The sequence below is a fragment of the Taudactylus pleione genome, unplaced genomic scaffold, assembly GCF_031769625.1.
Source record: "Taudactylus pleione unplaced genomic scaffold, aTauple2 ptg000889l, whole genome shotgun sequence".
Taxonomy (NCBI): Eukaryota; Metazoa; Chordata; class Amphibia; order Anura; family Myobatrachidae; genus Taudactylus; species Taudactylus pleione.
The window spans coordinates 232,292-252,253 of NW_028285290.1; the positions used below are offsets into that span (position 1 = coordinate 232,292).

General features: G+C 46.9%; 1 protein-coding gene across 1 annotated transcript in view; it reads left to right on the forward strand.

Annotated features, from left to right (window-relative positions):
- Window positions 1–2,607: 2,607 nt before the first annotated feature.
- The window catches only part of ALDH9A1 (aldehyde dehydrogenase 9 family member A1), a 54,372-nt gene continuing 37,017 nt past the window's right edge, over window positions 2,608–19,962 (forward strand). The window contains exons 1-3 of the mRNA XM_088459052.1: window positions 2,608–2,682; window positions 7,509–7,694; window positions 14,646–14,791. Of these exons, the coding sequence (XP_088315178.1) occupies window positions 7,517–7,694; window positions 14,646–14,791 (324 nt within the window). The 5' untranslated portion in view covers window positions 2,608–2,682; window positions 7,509–7,516. The remainder of the gene's footprint in view (window positions 2,683–7,508; window positions 7,695–14,645; window positions 14,792–19,962) is intronic.

The window sequence follows — 19,962 nt, forward strand, 5'->3', positions numbered from 1 at the left end:
TAATATCCACCAAAAATTTTTTATAATTGAGATATGTAATATACCTTACTCACTTAGTAACTACACAGTGGCATATCTATAATGGGTGCAGTGTGTGCAGGGCACACGGGCCCCCGTGTCCAGGGGGGTCCCGCACTGCACCCATATTTTTTTAAACTTACCTGTCCGAGGTCCTGCGTTGGTTAATCTGTCTCAGGGCACCGCATTATAACACATTTTCCTTTATAACACATTTTAACTCTTTACTGTGTGTGTTTAATATATATGTACTTCACTTTTTTTATTTTCATTATTTATATGCAGCTGCTCCTAACTATCTCTTTACACTGCACTTTTCTTACTATGGTGGTGCCCTGGGGAAGCTTGGCTGGGCCAGTTTTGGGGGGTCCTGCACTCTGGATTTGAACCCTAGTATGTTAGGGACCTACCCGAAAGAGGTTACCTGGATATGGTGGCTAGGCCCATAACCTTGGCAAAATTTTATTTCATTTATATATATATATTATTATTAATTTGGAGTTGTGCATCTGAAATTTGTCTGTTTCTGTGCCTGCAATTAGTCTTATCAGGTAGCACCTCCCATCATATATAGTCAGGTTGTGCAGTCCAGAAATCTTTCCCATATGCTCCATTTAATGTGCTTTATTGCACTTCTGAGGGAAAGGAAACGCCCACATTCTGGATTAGCACCCTTCCTTATTGGTTTAAAAGCATGGAGTATGGTAATGTATATGCACACTGTATTAGGCACAATTCTAGGTAAGTCCTACAAGTTATATACTGTAGTGCAACTTTGGTTCATTTTTGGGGTGTGGGTCCCCCTGGATTGCGTTGGTTAATCTGTCTCAGGGCACCGCATTATAACACATTTTCCTTTATAACACATTTTAACTCTTCACTGTGTGTGTTTAATATATATGTACTTCACTTTTTTTATTTTCAGTCTTTATATGCAGCTGCTCCTAACTATCTCTTTACACTGCACTTTTCTTACTATGGTGGTGCCCTGGGGCAGCTTGGCTGGGACAGTTTTGGGGGGTCCTGCGCTCTGGATTTGAACCCTAGTATGTTAGGGACCTACCCGAAAGAGGTTACCTGGATATGGTGGGTAGGCCCATAACCTTGGCCATGATTATGCTAAAAACCTCTATTGATTGCAAAATTTGATTGCATTTATATATATTATTAATAATTTGGAGTTGTGCACCTGAGATTTGTCTGTTTCTGTGCCTGCAATTAGTCTCATCAGGTAGCACCTCCCATCATATATATAGTCAGGTTGTGCAGTCCAGAAATCTTTCCCATAAACTCTTTAAACGTTCTTCCTCACTTCATAAAGACAAACAGTATGTGGAAATAGGTATCTTCAAAATTAGCACTCAACGTGTAATATCAACCAAAAAAATTTAATAATTGAGATATGTAATATACCTTACTCACTTAGTAACTACACAGTGGCGTATCTATAATGGGTGCAGTGTGTGCAGGGCACATGGGCACCCAGGTCCAGGGGGGCCCCGCACTGCACACACTGCACCCATATTAATTTTAAACTTACCTGTCCGAGGTCCCGCGTTGGGTGTCACTGCTGCTCAGAACAATGGAAAAATGGCCGCTGCAGCCATTTCCCGGTGTTCTGCGCATGCGCAGTAGACTCCGGGCACTAGAGAAAAACCATTGACAACTAAAAAGGAATCTCGAAGGAGGCGCAAGGTATTCAGGGTACATATTGATCAGGTGAAAACCACATGTGCTGTTTCCACTCAATAGGGTTCACACATCTTATTGCAAAAAAACAAGGAAACATTTTTCTTTTGCCCATTTTGTTGTAAATAAGTTTTTGAAAGAAATCTGTATAATCATACATGGCACTAAGCCAGAATCTACTCACCCGCCGCAGCACCGCTAGAGAGAGGAGGGGGCCTGCACTGAGTCTGCACACAGGACCCCTCCTCTCTTAAAACGCCCTTGAAAATCTGAACACTAACACGAAGCGGGCAGGGAAGTTGCTTACCTCCATGTATGCTGCCCGCAGTGCCAGGCACCCGGCGCTGACTCCGCCCCCTCATTTCACAGCAGCCACCCCGGAGCTCAGCTGCCGGCGCATACACAGAAAGGTCCTGCTGTCACCTCCCGACTACTCACCCTGGACTGCAGCCAAAAACAGGACCCCAACTGTGATCTTTAACTCTTATCAACTCCAGATTTATATGTAAATAATCAGCAAATTTTCTAATCCCTCCGTGTCTGGGCTCAGGCACAGCACCCACAAGGCAGCTCCAGTGTCAGTCTGCAACATGTGCCAGCCAGCAGCCTATTTTTCATATTCTTAAAATTAACAAATCTGTAGTTTCCATTGATGGTCCGAACATAAAGCAGCAGTGGACTATCTGGTGATCTGTGCTGTACTCCCCTCATGAGAATATCTGCCCTGCTCACTGGATTACTTGTTTGTGGTTATATTTTGTACCAAACATAATAAAAGTTAAAACATATAATGCAGTGGAAGAAGAGACACTGCTTATCTGAAAGCAATAAAAAGCTGGCAGGCATGGGTGCAACTGTCCTCCTGACAGCTGAGGGGAGGAGAGCTACAGTAGGCGGGGTAATGGTGATGAGCTGCTCTATAAAGCTGCATCCTGGGTAGCGCGAAGCCGTAGCAGGAACTCAGAGGAAACTGAGGTGAGTGGCTTATAACGGTGCTGGTGTGATTATAACAGGATCACGGCTGCAGTCAGTGTTTCTGCACTAGGTAGTCGTGTTCCGTGTTAGGTATGTGCTATGAATTGCACAGTGCACGCAGCGCGATTCAGTAGTGGGGAGTATCGCAATGGTTGCCGGGCTCGACGTCCTATACCTGTGTATTATGATTGTACGTCGCTCATGTAGTGTGCGAGGCACTGGCTACTGTACAACATAGGACATGGGTGGCAGTGTATTGTTTGGGGTCTGTTGGTTACCTGTCGGAATAGTTCATAGCTAGGACAGAATGTTAGAGAAAACACAGGAGTTTATTAAAGGTCCAGAATACAAACTGTTCTTCCCACAAAGGTCTTTAGAGTGCTTAAAAATAATTTTCCCTTTTAGACGGTGAATCTGCAATATTAGTAGTATTTTACATAGAGGGGAGACATCACCATGTGAATGGTGCCACATTGGGGAGACTGGGAAAGTAACAGTATATGCCAGGGTAACAGTGTATGCCAGGGTTTCCCAAACTCCTACATGTAAATACTGTGTGCAATGACTATGTACTACTAGTGGTGACCTGAAGCAACAGCAATCTGCCTTTCCTTCTGTAAAAAATAAAATATATAATGCACATAAAAATGAATAACCCCTCTGCTTTTAGGAAGTGTATTAATTGATAAATACTGTATTCATAATTCTATACTTAATTTCCAGTTCTCTGAACAGTAGAAGCAGAATAATGTAATCAAGTTTATGAAGCTGATTATAATTGTTATAAACTACAAGATTCTTGGCAACAATTATTCAATCTTGATCTGTATAATTTGCTGGTGGTAACTTCATTTGTAAATTGCCCCTGGTTTGCAAATAACTGACTTCTTACAGGAGGATCTGGCAACTCTGTCCTGGCATACAAAGCATGGTGACTGTTATGGCAATTGCTGAAACACCCCACGTTACATTACTTTCTATGCAGGCAGTGGTAACAGGACCAGCCTCCTGTAGATCTCTGTAATGGTTGGACCAGTACTTCTTTGAAGTAGCATATAAACTTAAAAAAAAAATGCCCCATTTCCTCAAATTCTCAACCATCTCCAGTGTTAGCTATGGTGTGTATCCACTAGCAGACTGTGAAACGATTACGACATTGTAATCGTGCAGTCATGACAGTCTGTGCAGTGCCTACACTGAACGATCAGTCATTTTAGTGCAGACAGTCTCCCTCATCCCTGAACATGGTCAATCTGTCGTTATCGTCAGATTGACCAGCATGTTTGGGCGATGATAGATGTCAAAAACTACCAGCGGGAGCACACATCACTGGTTGTTCTTGAAATTAAACAGCCCGATTTGTGCCTGATTAACTAACTATTGAATGATATCTGTCATTATCGTTCAAACGCTTTGTTTAATCGGGTAGTGGATACCTCTGGGCATGTTTTCACTAACAGGGAAACTGAGGTCCTGATGCTGATTCTTATGTGGACAGTATTGCACAGCCGCAGGGCAGCAGCTGTGCAATACCAGGGAAGCGGCTGTGCAATACCGTACAACGTAGGAGTCTTTCAATGGGTGCACACAGGCCCTGGGTCCAGGGGGGCCCACACCGCACACCCTGCACCCACAGGTAATCATACTTGCCTCTCCGCTGATTCCTGAAGTACTGCTCTGCAGCGCCAGACCGCATGCGCAAAAAAGATGTCCCCGGGGAAGTAGGCTTGAGCACCATTTTTCCAGAGACCCGCACATGTGCTGTCGATTCTGGCATGAAGCCAGAATCTACAGCGCTCAGTGCCACGCTCAGCTGCCGACAGAGGAGGGGGCCCAAATGGAGGCTCAATACGGGCCCCCCTCTCTTAAAATACCCCTGCCGTACAACTAAAATGCAACTGCAGAAGGAAATGCCTGCATCTGCGATCAGTGCCGTGATCAGACACTGCATTGGTTCACCATCAAGATGGTTGCAGCCTTTGGCCAGCCTGTGCAAGCTGAAGCTTAGCCAGGCTGGCTGTTTGAATTGGTCAGCTGAGTCCAGGAAGTCTGCATCCCGACAACGCAGACCCTGGGCTCTGCACGCCTACAAAACTAGGGCGACATGCCACTGTTTTGTAGAACGGTCTCTCTGAATCATGCTGTGGGAACTGAGTGATCACTCAGGACCCATTCTGCACATGTGCAGACTGAGCCCTGTGCATGACACCCAAATTTGGGCAAATCCGAATCTGGCCCAGAGTGTGGACCCAGTTTCTCTTGCCACAGCCATCATAAGGCTAGTCAGTGCATGGGCTTCTTCTGACCCCCTTATGCTGTAGAGCTGAGGCCTTTAATCAAGATTAGGACTGATCTCTGCTATGATCACTCAATGTTATCAATTAGGGCTAGAGCGTGTAGGTCATGGTTTGGGACCTCCATTTGGACTACAACTTGCGAAAGTCTAAAAGTGGCGAATGGGGGTCATGGGACTTCTCAAACATTATTTGCTGATTGGGTATGTTGTAATGGGCAAGTGTGCTAGATATTTTGAGTTGACATGAACAGATTATGGGGGGGTTTCATATGCCTCTTTTCGGTACATAACCTAAAGCTGGGTACACTTAACAATATTTTTAACTATTTGCTCTATTCCGACGGATCAGGAACGACAAATCATTTCAATTGTCAAGTGTGTAGCAACTATGTTGGCCGTTGTGGCTGACGACCCAACGGGAGCGTGCATCACCCGATCGGCCCTTCATGCAGCTCAATCTGATAGTGTGACTGCACCATGCTGCGGGAAGTGACAGGGGCCAACCTGTCGGACGAGCACTGGATCGTTTAATGTGTACCAGCCGCCCAATATGTTGGGGGGGGGGGGTTTCAGTTGCATTGCTGGGTGTACACGCCACATGTTGGTTAACACCGTATTTAAATATAATAGAACTTCATTAAATTAAAGCTTAGATTAATTAACAGTGACTGCAAACTGAATCCCAACTCTACATTCCAAGAATAACTAGCATAGTTATTAGTGCGTTATCTTTTCGTAACCTGGAACATCCTGAATTTTTTTTTTTTCTCTTGGTGGCTGTGTAAACTTTAAGAGGCCTATAAATCTTGCTTTTTTTTTTTTTTTTACGTGTATTTATCCTGGCTTTGTAACAGCCTAATGCAGGAGATATCAGACTGCCTGCAGTCCCCATTAATGTCAATGGGGACTGCAGTCTGACACCTATGCACAGGGCCGGCTCCAGGGGTCTCAGCACCCTGTGTCTGCTCTCTACAGTGCACCAGAAAATGGGGGCGTGTTCTAATAGATCATGCCTCCAAAGTGATATTTGGAGGCGTGCCAGCATGGCACACCTCTAACGTCAGGCTGGGGGGAGGCTCACTAGCTGGGCTTCCACAGCCCTCTCCCGTCACTGAATGGATGCCACGCGCAGCATCCATTCAGACTCCGGGATCTGGAACAGCTGCGGCGGTGGGGGTACCCAACCTCCCGATTTGACCACCCGCAGGCCACTTCGACCCGCGGGTGGAACAGCGGGACAGTACTGTCCCGCTGAAATTGGGATGTTGGGGAGGGGTGCGCCCTCTATGGGTGGTGCCCCAGTTCAACCACACTGGTCGAACACCCCCTAGAGCCGGCCCTGCCTATGCACCACAGTTTGGTCCCTTTGAGTTAAGCCATCCTCAAATGGCATAAACCGCTTTATGCCTCTGGAGGTATTTTTACTGGAGAGGGATCTTAGGAGGGATGTAGTTGGCATCCAGGCGTGTGGGATGCCGACAGTCTGAATTCCAGTGCCGGGAGCCCGACTGCCGCCATCCTGAAGGTAAGTATCAGTGTGTTAAGGGGAGGTTAGGGTTAGGCACTGGGTCTAGGGGGAGGTTAGGTTTGGGCACCAGTGAGGGGGTGGTAAGGTGCCCACACACATACAGACTATACTGGTGTTCCGACGATGTGTCCGATTTCCTTTGAAACTCTCCTGGCAGCTCTGCACGCGATATGCTGTCCAATCTCCTGCAGCCAGACTTTTTCAGTGCATTTGAGTCTATCGTCAGATCTGCCTTACAGCATGGCAGATCTGAAGATGCTATTTGCGACCTGCGGGGGCACGCATCGTGATTGTGAGTGGGGACTCACGATTTGGTCATTTTTTACCCGATCTGTCGTTCCGATGTGTCAGAATCTGCCAGATCGGGGGGAAAAAAATTGTTGTGTGGCAAGTTTAAGGATTAGGGTGCAGGGAGGGGGAGGTTAGGTTTAGGCACTGGGGCTAGGGGGGGAGGTTAGGGTTAGGCACCGGGGTGGGTTAGGGTAGAAGTTAGAAAAATACTTGCCTTGACTTCCTATGGGTGTCGGGATGCCACTGTCTGTATTCAGTGGCATCCCGACAGCAGGGATTTCATACCCAACCCATCTTGGGATGCCTTTAACTGGCTCCCGATTCTGACACTGTGCATAAGCAGGAGGGGAATCTTATTGTTTTTAGCATGCTTGCTCAGTAATGGGTGCCTGATGGCGCAACACAATTGATGCTGCGATCGGGCGCTAGAGCCACAGATGCAGATATTCCTTCTCGCAGCCACCTGGCGAGCAGAAATGTGTGAGAAGACCATGGTTTGGGTGCCACTTTGCGTGGCTGCACCCAGAGCTTTTGGGTGCTGACGAGCGTGATAATGTACCCATAGGATACAAAACCAGATCGGTTATGATTTTATCACATCAGTTGAGTGACCGAACAGCTTTGTGGAATATTTTTGATTTAAACTTTATTTCCATTACTTTAGAAGTGAAAAGAAATATGCAATGTAAATTTATATTGCACTTTCCTCAGGCTATTGAATGAAACTCCTTGGAGCTCGTCCTCTTGTTTACAGTCTGCTCCCAAAACTCCGACTCGCCATGAGCGCCATCAGTACTGGGACCTTCCAAAACTCCCTGCCCCTCAATTACCGTGGAGGGAGTAGAGTGCAGCCTATAGACTCAGTAGGACAGGAACAGGCCTATGAACCATCCACAGGTGAGTAAGCACTATACTGTAGCTCTTTTGTGTATCTCACCATTAATAAATGTAACAGAACTCTTGGTTACTTTTTTTTTTTTTAATTTTTAACTGTGCTTTGGAAATGTATTATGTATTTGCAGTTCTATGAGAACATTTATACTTTGTACATTTGCTTTATAATGAGCACCCTCAATTTGTCAGTGCATGACCTTAAAAAAGGGCCATGTTAGTATCTACTTCTGAAAACTAGTTTCGGGGAGATTATAGACTTTAGTAGAATATGCAGAGCAGGGGGTGGTGCCATTGAGAGGGTGTCTAGCTTCACTGAAGTGGGTATCTATTCCCACTAAGGGGGGGGGGGGGGGTGTACTGCAGTGGCAAGTGAGCCCTGCTTGTGCGAGAGCTCACAATCTAATGGGAAACAGAACTGGCACAAGAAAAGTGAACTTTTGCTGCACTATGGGGACAGTAAAAAATAGATTTTTACTGCGCTATGCACTGCTAAATTCTCAAATTGAAATCTCTATCAGGTTTGCTGTCTGTTTAATGACCAGGAGGCTTTTAAATAAAATGATTCTGATATTTTAATACAATATAATCCACATATAAACACCAATACTTGCAGTCAAATGTACAAGAGTAAAATCAGTTATATAGAAAAATGTCAATCATATAGAAAATTACAGAAATTATAACTCTCTAACTTTGATGCATTATTGTGAGAGTGTGGCTTGATACTATATCACTGAGGTTTCTACAGCACAGCGTTCTAATGCTGCCACTCCTGCAACAATGTGGCTTTGAATGTGGCAAATTGTTTCCAATGGTAAGGCAGCTCAATTCCGCTGCTTGAATTGCAATCACTACTGGCGTCCCAGTGTGAAATGTAGTCACGCTGGAGAGTGTAAAGGTGGAAAATGGACAACTGGAGTATCTCACCCCTGGATATCTGTGGCCCCACTGATGTCCGTCCCAGCTCAGCCCGTCTGAATGCTGTATATCCGTGGCTGGATGGAGTCAACTGCCGTGCAGCCGAAGACCAAAGCTGCTTGTAGAGCGGTTGCTGTGTAACGGCTGGCGGTAAGCTCCAGGGATGAATCGGCACCTTACACCTTATAGAGATCCTCCAAAATAGCGTGCAGCAGGTGGTAATGTGCTGTGAAACAATCTCAGATGCCTGGATAATGACGTCAATGCGTTTCGTCCCGTAAAAAACAGGACTTTCTCAAGACTGTCTATGACTATGGGGACAGTAACAAGGGTGCATAGGTGGGAGTATAGGTTGGAGTATGGCAGACTGTTGTAAAAGGGTGGGCTAGTGAATGTGAGGGAGTTCAGTGTGAGGCTGGGGCGGTCTGTACTAACAGTCCGGATTTTCAACTGCACAGTGAGGAAACCGGGAGGCTCTCATCACTTTCCAGGGGTAGTGGGAGCTCCCATCATAAAACAGGAGGCTCCCGTGGAAATCGGGAGAGTAGGAAAGTCTGATCTACTCAGACATGTCCTATTGTAAATTAGCTGTTGGTAGGTCTGTACATTGAATATCTAATTTTATCTCGACTCTGTTGCTAGATTTTTTTGGAAATCTGGTTAATTTGAAGTGTCTGCATTAAAACCGACTAGTAAGGGCTTCATAATAAACGTTTTCTTTTTCAACTTGCAATTATAATTTCTTATATTTTAACTAGCATTAAAAATTACAGGAATCTGCTTCCTTTGTTAATAAACTGGGGAAGTGGGTCACCACCGTCACACCCCCTCCCCAGACAGCGACAATCCACTCCAGTGCGTTTCGCAGGTGAGCGCCTGTTCGTCAGGCAATTTGCAGGCTTTGGCACCTGGAGGGAGACAGTCCACTCCTAGAGCAATCCCTGCCAGTCAGGAACACCGCTGTACTCCGTCCCTGGGAACACCTATCCGGGCATCTATATTAAACAGCCAGTGGGACGCCGCAGGTCCATAGACAGTTTATTTTGGAACCATATTCATATTAGCATGACTCTTCATTAAGCCTTGACATTTCACATCAAGTTGCAATAAGCCTTCAGTCCTTTTGACACACCTGCAAGAGAGCCCCAGATGGTTTCTTTATGTGCAAGTGACTGACAACAGCTTAAGCAACATCCGTATGCACCATTTATGAGAATTGTCTACTTCAGTACACAGTAGTCAGACTACCTCATAACCCCCCCCCCCCCCCAAGTATCTAATATTCATATGTTTTATTGTATACCTCACTTAAAGAATGATTAAGTTATTACTGTATTTTGAAAGTAAAAGATTTTTATGCATACAACTGTTTTTGAACATTGGGATCTGGCATACCTAACTTTTGACTAGTAACAAGCATTTCCACCAACATTACAGGGACTATTTTTGGATTTTTCTTTGACTATAGAATTTATGATGCAGTGCTTTCGTACAACTAATCTTTAATACTATTTTGAGGAGAGAATAGGACATCTCCGTTACCTCAGCAGCTCCCAAACAATAATACATTTGAGCGCTGGATCAAAATACCCTCTTGTTTACTATATTGGAGGTAGTCTCAGAAGGAGGGTGTATTAAAATTGGGGCATCCAAATTTCAATTATATTGAAAATAAGGAGATGTACTACCTTCCAAAGTGAGGCTATCCTTGGACACTCTAAAAATATTTAGGTCTGAGTACCCTCTTCTCCGCAGCACTTCCAGTAGATGGGTGTTATGCTTGTAGAAAATGGTAGCTAGTTCCATCAGATATATTCAGTTTTCCCAGATTACTGGTATCTGCCATAATGCGCATGCAGGAGGAAGATGTTGCAACATTAACTTGTCTCAAAATCTAGGCCCCCACCTCAGTGTCCCGTGCTCATGTAATCCCTTGCCAGGGCCTTTGGCAGAGAGCAGTCTATATATTGTGAATAATAGACCTCTAGTGGAAGATAAGAGCAAGCAGAAATGCTTGAGGGTGGATTTCTAAGGGTAAATACTTTTCCTGCAGTACTTGCAGAAGGAGTACCTCAGTTGAAAATAGTGAAAACTTGTCACGTTAATGACATGCAATATGGTGTTTATCTGATTACTGCAAGGAGAGGTGAAGTCTGATATCTTTCATGCTTCCCTTTGAGCATTGAGCTAACCCTTATATGTCTGGTGTTCTCCATTGTCAAGATATGTTAGTCTCTATCCACCTTTGCCCAATCTTCCTCCTGCTTTCCTGGCTGCCCAGTACCCCCCTCTCCCCAAAAAATTAACCAAACTGTTCACTTCTCTTATTACTCTAAAGCTGGGGTGGCCAACCAGTAAAAGGCAGAGACCAAAAATTTCTTATGTCAAAGAGCCAAGATCATCTGTGCACCAAAGGCGTGCATGCAAAAAAATGGTGTGGTCTTGTGCCAGCCAGGCTACGCCCCTGGTATGACGTTTGTAGGAGCTTGTAAAAGCACATGCATACAATCACAGTAGAGGTAATTGTTAAAGGGAAAGAAAAAGCCAGAGCAATACAGAAAACATTGGAAAAAAAAATCTACCTAAAATACACTGAAACAAGCCAGATCCAGAAATAATTCACTGAAAAAGCCACATCCACAAAAAAATTAATTTAAGTGAAAAAATTCACATTATACAATTGTGCCCTCCATGTGTCACTCCAGTGCCCTCCATGTGTCGCATCAGCAGACCCTCGTGCCACTTCAGCCTCCCTCACTTTCTCTCTCCAGGCCACTTCAAACCCCCCACATGTCACAAAAAAATTAAAATCACAAATCAAAACCCCATAGCTCCTACCTTGCTGTAGACTATGCATCTCATAGGTAGGCTTTGGCATCTGTGACAGCGTCCTTGTGGGTCCAGGTTGTCAAGTTGAGCTCCTTCTCCTGTTTGCAGCATGACATCATAACGTCATACATGCCTCCGGAGTGGAGCAGACTGCTGCAACAAAGGATGAGCTTCCTATGATCAGCTACGCGCCGATCAGTGGAGGCAGTCTGCCAGTCAGGGGAGCCACATCAGAATTATTGAAGAGCCACAGGTTGGCCACCACTGCTCTAAAGGATGACTTAATTTTCATCCAAGAAACCCAGCTGCTTTTCGCACTAAAGGGCCCCATGCTTCAGGCAGCAGTTTTGCAAGTTGGTGGCCATCGATCACCGAGCTGTCTGGGAATCCGTAAAATTCTTCATGTTAAATGCTCGTTTTGCTGTTCCTGATCATATTTTGGTCGGGATCAGCAAATTTGTGATGTCCAACATGTGTTTCACCCATGTCCCAGCATCTGGGGATTGGAGAATTGGCCCAATACATTGCAGATATATGGGGGCCTTAATGTCTGCTGTGACTGTCTCAGCTCCACATGTCAGGAAATGTACATTGGCCAAAAACATTGTAGTAAATATAAAAAGTCAATGATAAAATACAGAAAACATGATTGATCATTTTATAACTGGGAGAGAGAGTGCACAAGGGAAGAGCACACTTCAAGAAGTTACACACGCCCCCCCCAAAATGTCAGATCATATAGACTATATATTAACTATAAACTGCAATGTGTTGGGCCAGATGGTCAGGGCATCTGAAATCAAAAATTTTGATTCCTTGTTTTGCCTATAGACTATAAAATGATGGATCAGCAAATTGGGCATTTTTAACGTGAATTTCAGATTCCCAGATTGCACGGCTGTCATCAATCGCTGCTGATCAGCAATTCTGGTTCGATCAGGGAATTGGTGAAACCGCCGCCTGATGTATGGGGCCCTTAACACCCTTACTATTTCCAATGTGTTTCTGTAATAGACTGGTCCTAGCCCTCAGCAATATTGAGTTGCATAAATAGTAGATTTATAAAGTGGAAAGTAAACCCTACTGGTAATCAATCCTTCAAACAGATGATACATCCTATTGAATGCAGGAGGTAGTTGCAGACCAACCAAGGGTGCTGTAATAAGCCATGCTCCTATCTCAAATGGCTAGTTGCTGAATCTATAACTGGTGCACGTTATTAGCAGATTATGTGACTACTTCTGCTTGGGTGCAGCTCCATTTTAGTCCCAGCTGAAAGCTGTGTGTTGGGTAAATGACCAGGAGGGCCAGTTAAGCTGCCCATCCAGTACTAGATGCAGGGACAATGGCACGATTACGACATCATAATTGTGCCGTCGTCCCCCTAGTGGTGAAGTACATACAGTGAACGTTCAGTGTATGCAGATCAATCATCCCCGAACATGGCAACCTGACGGCAGTCGTCAGATTGGCCATCATGTTCAAGCGATTGATGGATGTTAAAAATGATCAGCGGGCACGCACATTGCTGGTTGTTTACATTTTACTGCACGATTTTGTGTGCGATTACCAAGCGATTGAGCGATAACTACAGTTGTTGTTGCTCAAGCGCTGCCCATCCACTAGGCGATTAAACCTAGCATTACTGCACATGCCTCCCCACCCCCACTGAGTGAAATACTGTGGCAGTTACATTTTGTAATATTTGCTTTCTGCATTTACCTGTTTATCTGTTCTTCCATGGAAGAAACTTCTGTTTTGGAATAACTTAAGTTTCCCTGTTGTAAACAAACACTTTTTTTAATCCAGCAGTTAAAAATGTTTAAGCCTAGTTTACTTTGATCTATTCACATTCCTTCAGAAATACATTCAATAATAACTATTGTCAACTTTTTTTATTTTTATCCCGTTTCTGGGGAACTTTCCTTTTTTGTAGCACTTTCAATATCCAAACTGACCTTTTAGCTACTGTGGTTGTGTAACTGTACAGAACAGTTGGTTTTGTGCCATAACAGTTGTGCAATATGTGGCATTGTCTATGTTCTGAAATGCTGCCAGTCTGTTTGGTACAGCTAGCGCTAAAGGCTGTTTTGGATAAAACTCCTATAATGTGACTTCTCTTTAGTAGACATTACTGTTATGTCTGTAGAAAATGTATTGGCTTGCCTGTGACTCTTAAACACATGCTTTTTATGATACTGTGCATATGATGTGGTAGATGACCTGTGGTTGGTCTAGAAAACTATCTTTCTGCCAAACATTTGAGCAATGTGGTGATCGTTTGATCTATTTATTTTGCTTTGCCATGAACTTCTGTTCAAGGTTTTCAATTCAATTTGTTTTAACTGAAACACATAAGTACCTCATACTTTGTAGTTCTTACCTATATAATTTTTTTTTTTTTTTTTACTGCAAATGCATCTTACTCAGGAGACTACACTGAATCATTTGCTATGTGGCACTAACTGCATGCAACTGAATCTACATGTGAAGTTCTATGATACCGTAGCTTTTTTCCACGCCAAGTTCTGTTGACAGACTGTTGTGCACAGATAAAAGTTGCATGTCAAATTAATCAGTGCAGTCTCCTGGTGCCTCCCTGTCACATCACATCGTTACGAAGATGCATTTTTGGTTGAAAAAAACAGCCAGAAACATGCTCTACACAAGCAGTCACACAGGACCTGGCAGCGGCTCACTCAGTGTGTCTCACACCTCATGGTGTATTGAGGCTAGGTGTATGCCCATATGGCTTCCAGGCTTTTGTGTGGTAATGTAGTATTGAAACATTTTGTCATAGCTTATGGGAAATGGTAATGGAAACTATAAATGTGAAACAAAAGAATATGGTCTCTAACCATAAAGCTTGAAATCTAAAGCCGGGCCCACACTAGACTATGTCTTTCACATCGGCCAGTGTGTACCAGCTATGTCGCTGACTATGTGCTTCGGCTAAATCATCTGTCGGACCTGCATGCAGGTCAGACGGGCAATATCTGCAGGGGCCATGCTACCGAATGCAGCATGGCCCCCGGCATCTGGAACTGTCTGCACCTTCCAATGCCAGGTCCTGTCGGAGACTAGATCGTGTTGGGTACACATTGTTTAGTGTACCCAGCATAAAGCTTAATTATTGGATGGATTTGAGAAATGTATTGGTCAGTTTTGATGTGGTAATCTGTTTTAATTTATTTGGTCTTTCGATAGGGCGTGTCACTGCAACTTTTGATTGCTCTGGAGAGAAAGAGGTAAATGAAGCTATTCAAAGTGCCAAGGCTGCCTTTAAAATATGGAGTCGGAAGTCTGGAATGGAGCGAAGTCGGGTCCTGTTGGAAGCAGCCCGTATTATAAGGGTAAGGAGACCTATTTTAATCTAATATAAACTCCTACCAGGTCTTCTTAAACATTAGTAAAATGTGGACTGACCAAACCTCAAATGACAGGCTGGCATATTCCAAAACTATTTTTTTGCAAAGAGGGTACATGCAGGTGACAATAGGGCTAACTCTTGTTGTGAATCCAATGATTATACTTTCATTTTTAAAGGTAAATTATCTGTTAATTTCCAAAGTTCAGCGCACTAATCTGTTTATGATCTGGATTAAACCAGTGAGCCATTAAGGGTGATAAATTAGTAGAGTAAGTTTAATGTTTAACATTTAATCCAAGTCACCACTTAATTCACACTGTAGTGGCACAGTGTGGGCCTGATTCAGTATGGATCACAACTGCAATTTAAATAGCAACTACGCACAGTCTCTCTGCATAGATAATCCACTGCGATCGCTATGCCGTCGATGTACAACATAAGGACATCCACTTTACCTTACACACATCCGAAATATTTAGCAAGACTGTGAAACCATTGGTACCATTGCAGCCTCATGCACACTTGCACAAGTTCTGACTCTGGAATTGCTAACCTCGTTGCACAAGCTGTGTATGGCATCGCAGTGGATAATTTATGCACGCAACGGCGTTCAAATACCCTGGCACGCCTGTTTCGCTGTCACCACCCCTAAACATTACTTCCTATTTCTACTTCAGGGTCCATAGGGGTCCACAGGGTTGACCTTGGGGTATAGCTGGATCTGGATCAACGGGCACCATGCAGTTAAAGCTTTGCTGCTCCCAGGATGCACTTTGGTCCGTCCTCCTCTATACCCCGCCCCCGAGCCACAGGCACCTCAGTTTTAGTTGGTGCCTGGCCAGAGTCTGGTCACCCTGGCGCAGTGGGGCTGCATAAGCAGCCCCTAAGCTTTCTTTTTATTTTTACAAAAGAAGAAAAGAGTTTATTTCTTTATTTTTACTTCTTCTGAGCGGCAGCATCAGACTGTCCATCTGGACATCCACGCTGCCGCTCCAACAGCCCCGCTGGCGCTGCGACGCCAGTACTGATCAGGGGATCGCAGCGGGACCCCGGAGTCCGTACTAGCGTGGCTCCGGGACCTCCCACAGACTGCTGCCAGACACAAGGGGTGAGGTAAGCCGCGTGCAGCGCTTCGCGCTGCGCGCGGGGGAAGTGTAAATGCAGTCTTTATGCCGCCGGTCTCTGGGGACAGACCGGCGGCGCTAGTAGCTGCGGCGGGCTCCCCCCTCTGTGGTATACCCCGCGTGTCCGCTGGACCACCTGGGTATAAGGCTGGCAGGGAACCGGTGTCCCTGGGGTTTGTTTACTAGCAGGGGAGGCAGCCTTCCCTGCTTTAACGCTCCTCCCCTCAGCCCAGCGTGCCTTCTCTCATGCGTCGCTGGGCTGTTCTCACTCTGCCACTCCTCCTCAGAGCTCTCTGGCGGCCATCTTCCCAGGCAGCAACGCAGAGCTCCCAGGCGGCTTCCAGTGGACCGGTCCCCCTGCGTACCTCTCCCCTGTTCAGGACAGTGTTCGCAGCGCTATAGCCCTCCCAGACACTGAATCTGGGAGGTTGATTGTAGCTGAAGGTGCAGTGAGTATAACTTCCTGCATGTTATGTGACTATTGCTAGTGCTGCTGTCTGTGGTTTTTCTACTTCCTGTCAGCTTTTTACCTATCCCTTTCCTTCTCCTACGGCCTGCAGGTGCGTGGGGGAGGGGTGTTCTTTCTGTCTACCTCACTTATATAGATCTACGTATTTGTGAGGTCTGTCACATACAGCGGTGTGCTACTCAGTACCATATTGTGGGCTGTTTGTGTTGCATACTTGGGAGTGCGCAGGTGTTATACGCCTTACCTCGTTTCGGTGATACATTTTTGCTGCAAAATTTTTTGTCATGTCTGAGGAGAATGAGCGCTCCGTGGCTCCTGTGTTGGTTTCCTGCCGACGCTGTTCGGCAGGGGTTGACGGGGCAGATTTGTCTCAGGACGGTCTGTGCGGGTGGTGCCAACTGGTACCTGGTCCCTCTAAACCCCCAGTGGCGCAGGATCCTCCGTGGGCGATTTTTACACAAGTGCTTGCGTCGATCGCAGACCGGCTTGCGGTCCCTTCTAGGGCGTTGCCCTAGCCTACCATCCCCCGTTCCCCGAGTGACGCATCTGGTGCAGTCTCCTCCTGGGTCTCAGACTGTGGGTCCTTGTGCGGGATTGCCTGTATTCGTGCAATCTCCCACGGTGCCGCAGCAGTCGATGGTACCTTTTCAGGGGTATCCTCAAACGGTACCCCCTCCCTGGGTGGATGTCCTCTCCAGCTCTGTTCAGAGTCCGGCGGCTTCATCATCGGCCTTTCAATATATGTTGCACAGTGATTTGCCCCCACGGGCGTCCAAGCGACCCGTTCCGGCTTCATTGGCGGCACAGTTCACGGACACGGACGTGTCTTCGGATGACGGGGAGATCCATGAAGACTCTGATGCCGGGGCCCCGGAGGTGGAGTCCTCCATTAATGTGCCGGCATTGGTTAGGGCGGTGCGGGCCATCCTTCATATAGAGGAGGATGCGCCGGCTCCCTGGTCGAAGTACCCTAATTGCAGTTGCCCAGCAAGAGATACCAACTGCAGAAAAGGTTGGCTTCCAACTATCCCTTTCCTGAGGCTCATTGCAGGAAGTGGGAAACTCCGCCTGCGGTGGATTCCCACATTACCCGCTTAATTAAAAGTGCTACGCTGCCTTTGCCGTCGATCTCCTCCCTGAAAGATCCCACGGACAGGACGGTGGAGACTTGTTTAAAGTCTACTCACTCTCAGGGGCCGTGGCCCGTCCGTCCATGGCCATCTCTTGGGTGGCTAAGGCCATCGAGAGCTGGGCCAACGCTTTGGAGGATACCTTTCCGGAGGATGCTCCGGAGATCCAGAGAGCGTTGATAGGACAAATGAGGGATGCGGCTTCCTACATTGGGGAAGCATCGTTGGATGCAAGCCTGCTGACCTCTCGGGTGTCGGCTGCAGCTGTGTCAGCGCGTCGGTCCTTGTGGCTGAGGTCTTGGAGAGCTGACGCAGACTCCAAAATGGGCCTGGAGGCCTTGCCTTTTAATGGGGAGTTGCTTTTTGGTCCAGACTTGGACAAAATAGTGGATACACTCACGAAGTCTAAATCCGCCTTCCTTCCTTCGGCTTCTGCGCCTACCAAGGTACGGAGCTCTGCCTTTCGGGTTCAGGGCAAGGCTAAAGGTCAGTCCTTCCCGAGGCAGTCGGCGACCAAGGCCGCTTCTAAGCCCAAGAAGCAGGCCTGAAGTGTCGGACGCCCATCTTCCAAACAGGAAGATAAACCTCTGCCTGATGGGACGGGCCTCCATCTGGGGGACCCCAGAGTGGGAGGCTGACTTCTTCTGTTTGCCCAGTGCTGGCACAATACCACCACGGATGCCTGGGTTCGAGAAGTGGTCTCCCAGGGGTACGCCCTGTCTTTTCGGCACAGACCGCCCCACCAGTTTTTCTGCACGAGTCCTCAGGACAGGACCAAGGCGTTACAGATTCAGGAGGCTATAGCATCCTTGCTGAAAGCAGGGGTCATTGTTCCCGTTCCTCAATCACAACAAGGGGCGGGGTACTATTAGTCTCTGTTTCTGGTGCAGAAACCCAATGGTTCTCATTGCCCTATCCTCAATTTGAAGTCTGAACAAATTCCTGAGTTCCCAAATTGAGGTTTGAAACATTACATTCCATCATTCTAGCGATGGAACCTGGGGATTACATGGTGTCCCTGGATATCCAGGACGCCTACCTCCATGTTCCAATAGCACCTTCGCACCAGTGGTATCTGAGGTTCGCTGTTCTTCAGCAACATTATCAGTTCAGGACGCTACCCTTTGGCCTCTCCACGCCGCTGAGGGTGTTCACGAAGATTATGGCTGTCATGGCCGCACATATTCGGAACCAGAATGTACGGCTGCTGTCGTATCTGGACGACCTCCTGTTGCTGGCGAGCTCCCCGGAGGTACTGCTTCAACATCTGCACCTGACTATCGCTTGCCTGCAAGCGCACGGGTGGCTGATAAATTGGAAAAAGTCCTCCCTGATTCAATCACAGCGGATGGTTAATTTGGGAGCCCTGCTGGATTCTCGTCAGCAACAGATCTTCCTGACTCCAGAGAAGGTCTTCTCCCTACAGCTGCAGATACACAGTTGCCTGAGCAGTTGCCACTTGTCGGTACATTCGGCTATGAAAGTTCTGGGGTCCATGGTGTTGACATGGTGGCATTTGCCCAGTTCCATTCCCGGCCCCTGCAGGGGCTGATTCTATCAGAATGGAACGGGTTACCTCACCGGATCCGCTCTCAGAGGCTGGTGTTGTCCCCGGAGGATCGGCAGTCTTTGGCTTGGAGGCTTCAGACAGCTCATCTGGTCGAGGGGCGCCCCTTTTGGATCCCGGACTGGGTCCTGATCACGATGGATGCCAGTCTCCGGGGTTGGGGGGCAGTGACCGGCTCATTATCGCTTCAGGGTCGTTGGTCCGCGGAAGAAGCACTTCTCCCCATCAACATCCTGGAACTGCAGGCAGTATACAGGGCCCTGCAGTCATCCGGCCCCGTTCTTCACGGAAGGGCGGTTCAGGTGCAGTCCGACAACGCCACCACGGTGGCGTATATCAACCACCAAGGAGGAACTCGCAGTCGGGCAGCTGTGTCGGAGATGTCTCGCATTCTTGCTTGGGCGGAGTGTCACATTCCAGCGATCTCGGCAGTCTTCATTCCCGGAGTCCTCAATTGGGAGGCGGACTTCCTCAGACATCACAACGTGCATCCCGGGGAATGGTCGCTTCATCCAGAGGTATTTCAGCTACTTGTGGACCGGTGGGGACAGCCGGAGCTGGACTTGATGGCCTCCCATCACAATCACAAGTTGCCCGTGTACGGGACAAGGGACGCAGACGCCTGTCTGGTAGACGCGCTGTCTGTGAAATGGACGTTTCACCTGGCGTATCTGTTTCCTCCGATATCCCTGCTTCCTCTGGTTCTGCGGAAATTCAAGCAGGACGGCGGCACGCTCGTGCTGGTAGCTCGGCGTGGCCCAGACGTCCTTGGTACTCCGATCTGAGGTGCCTCTCCATCGACGCTCCATACCTTCTTCCTCAGCGTCAGGACCTATTGTCTCAAGGGCCCTGCCTTTACCCGGA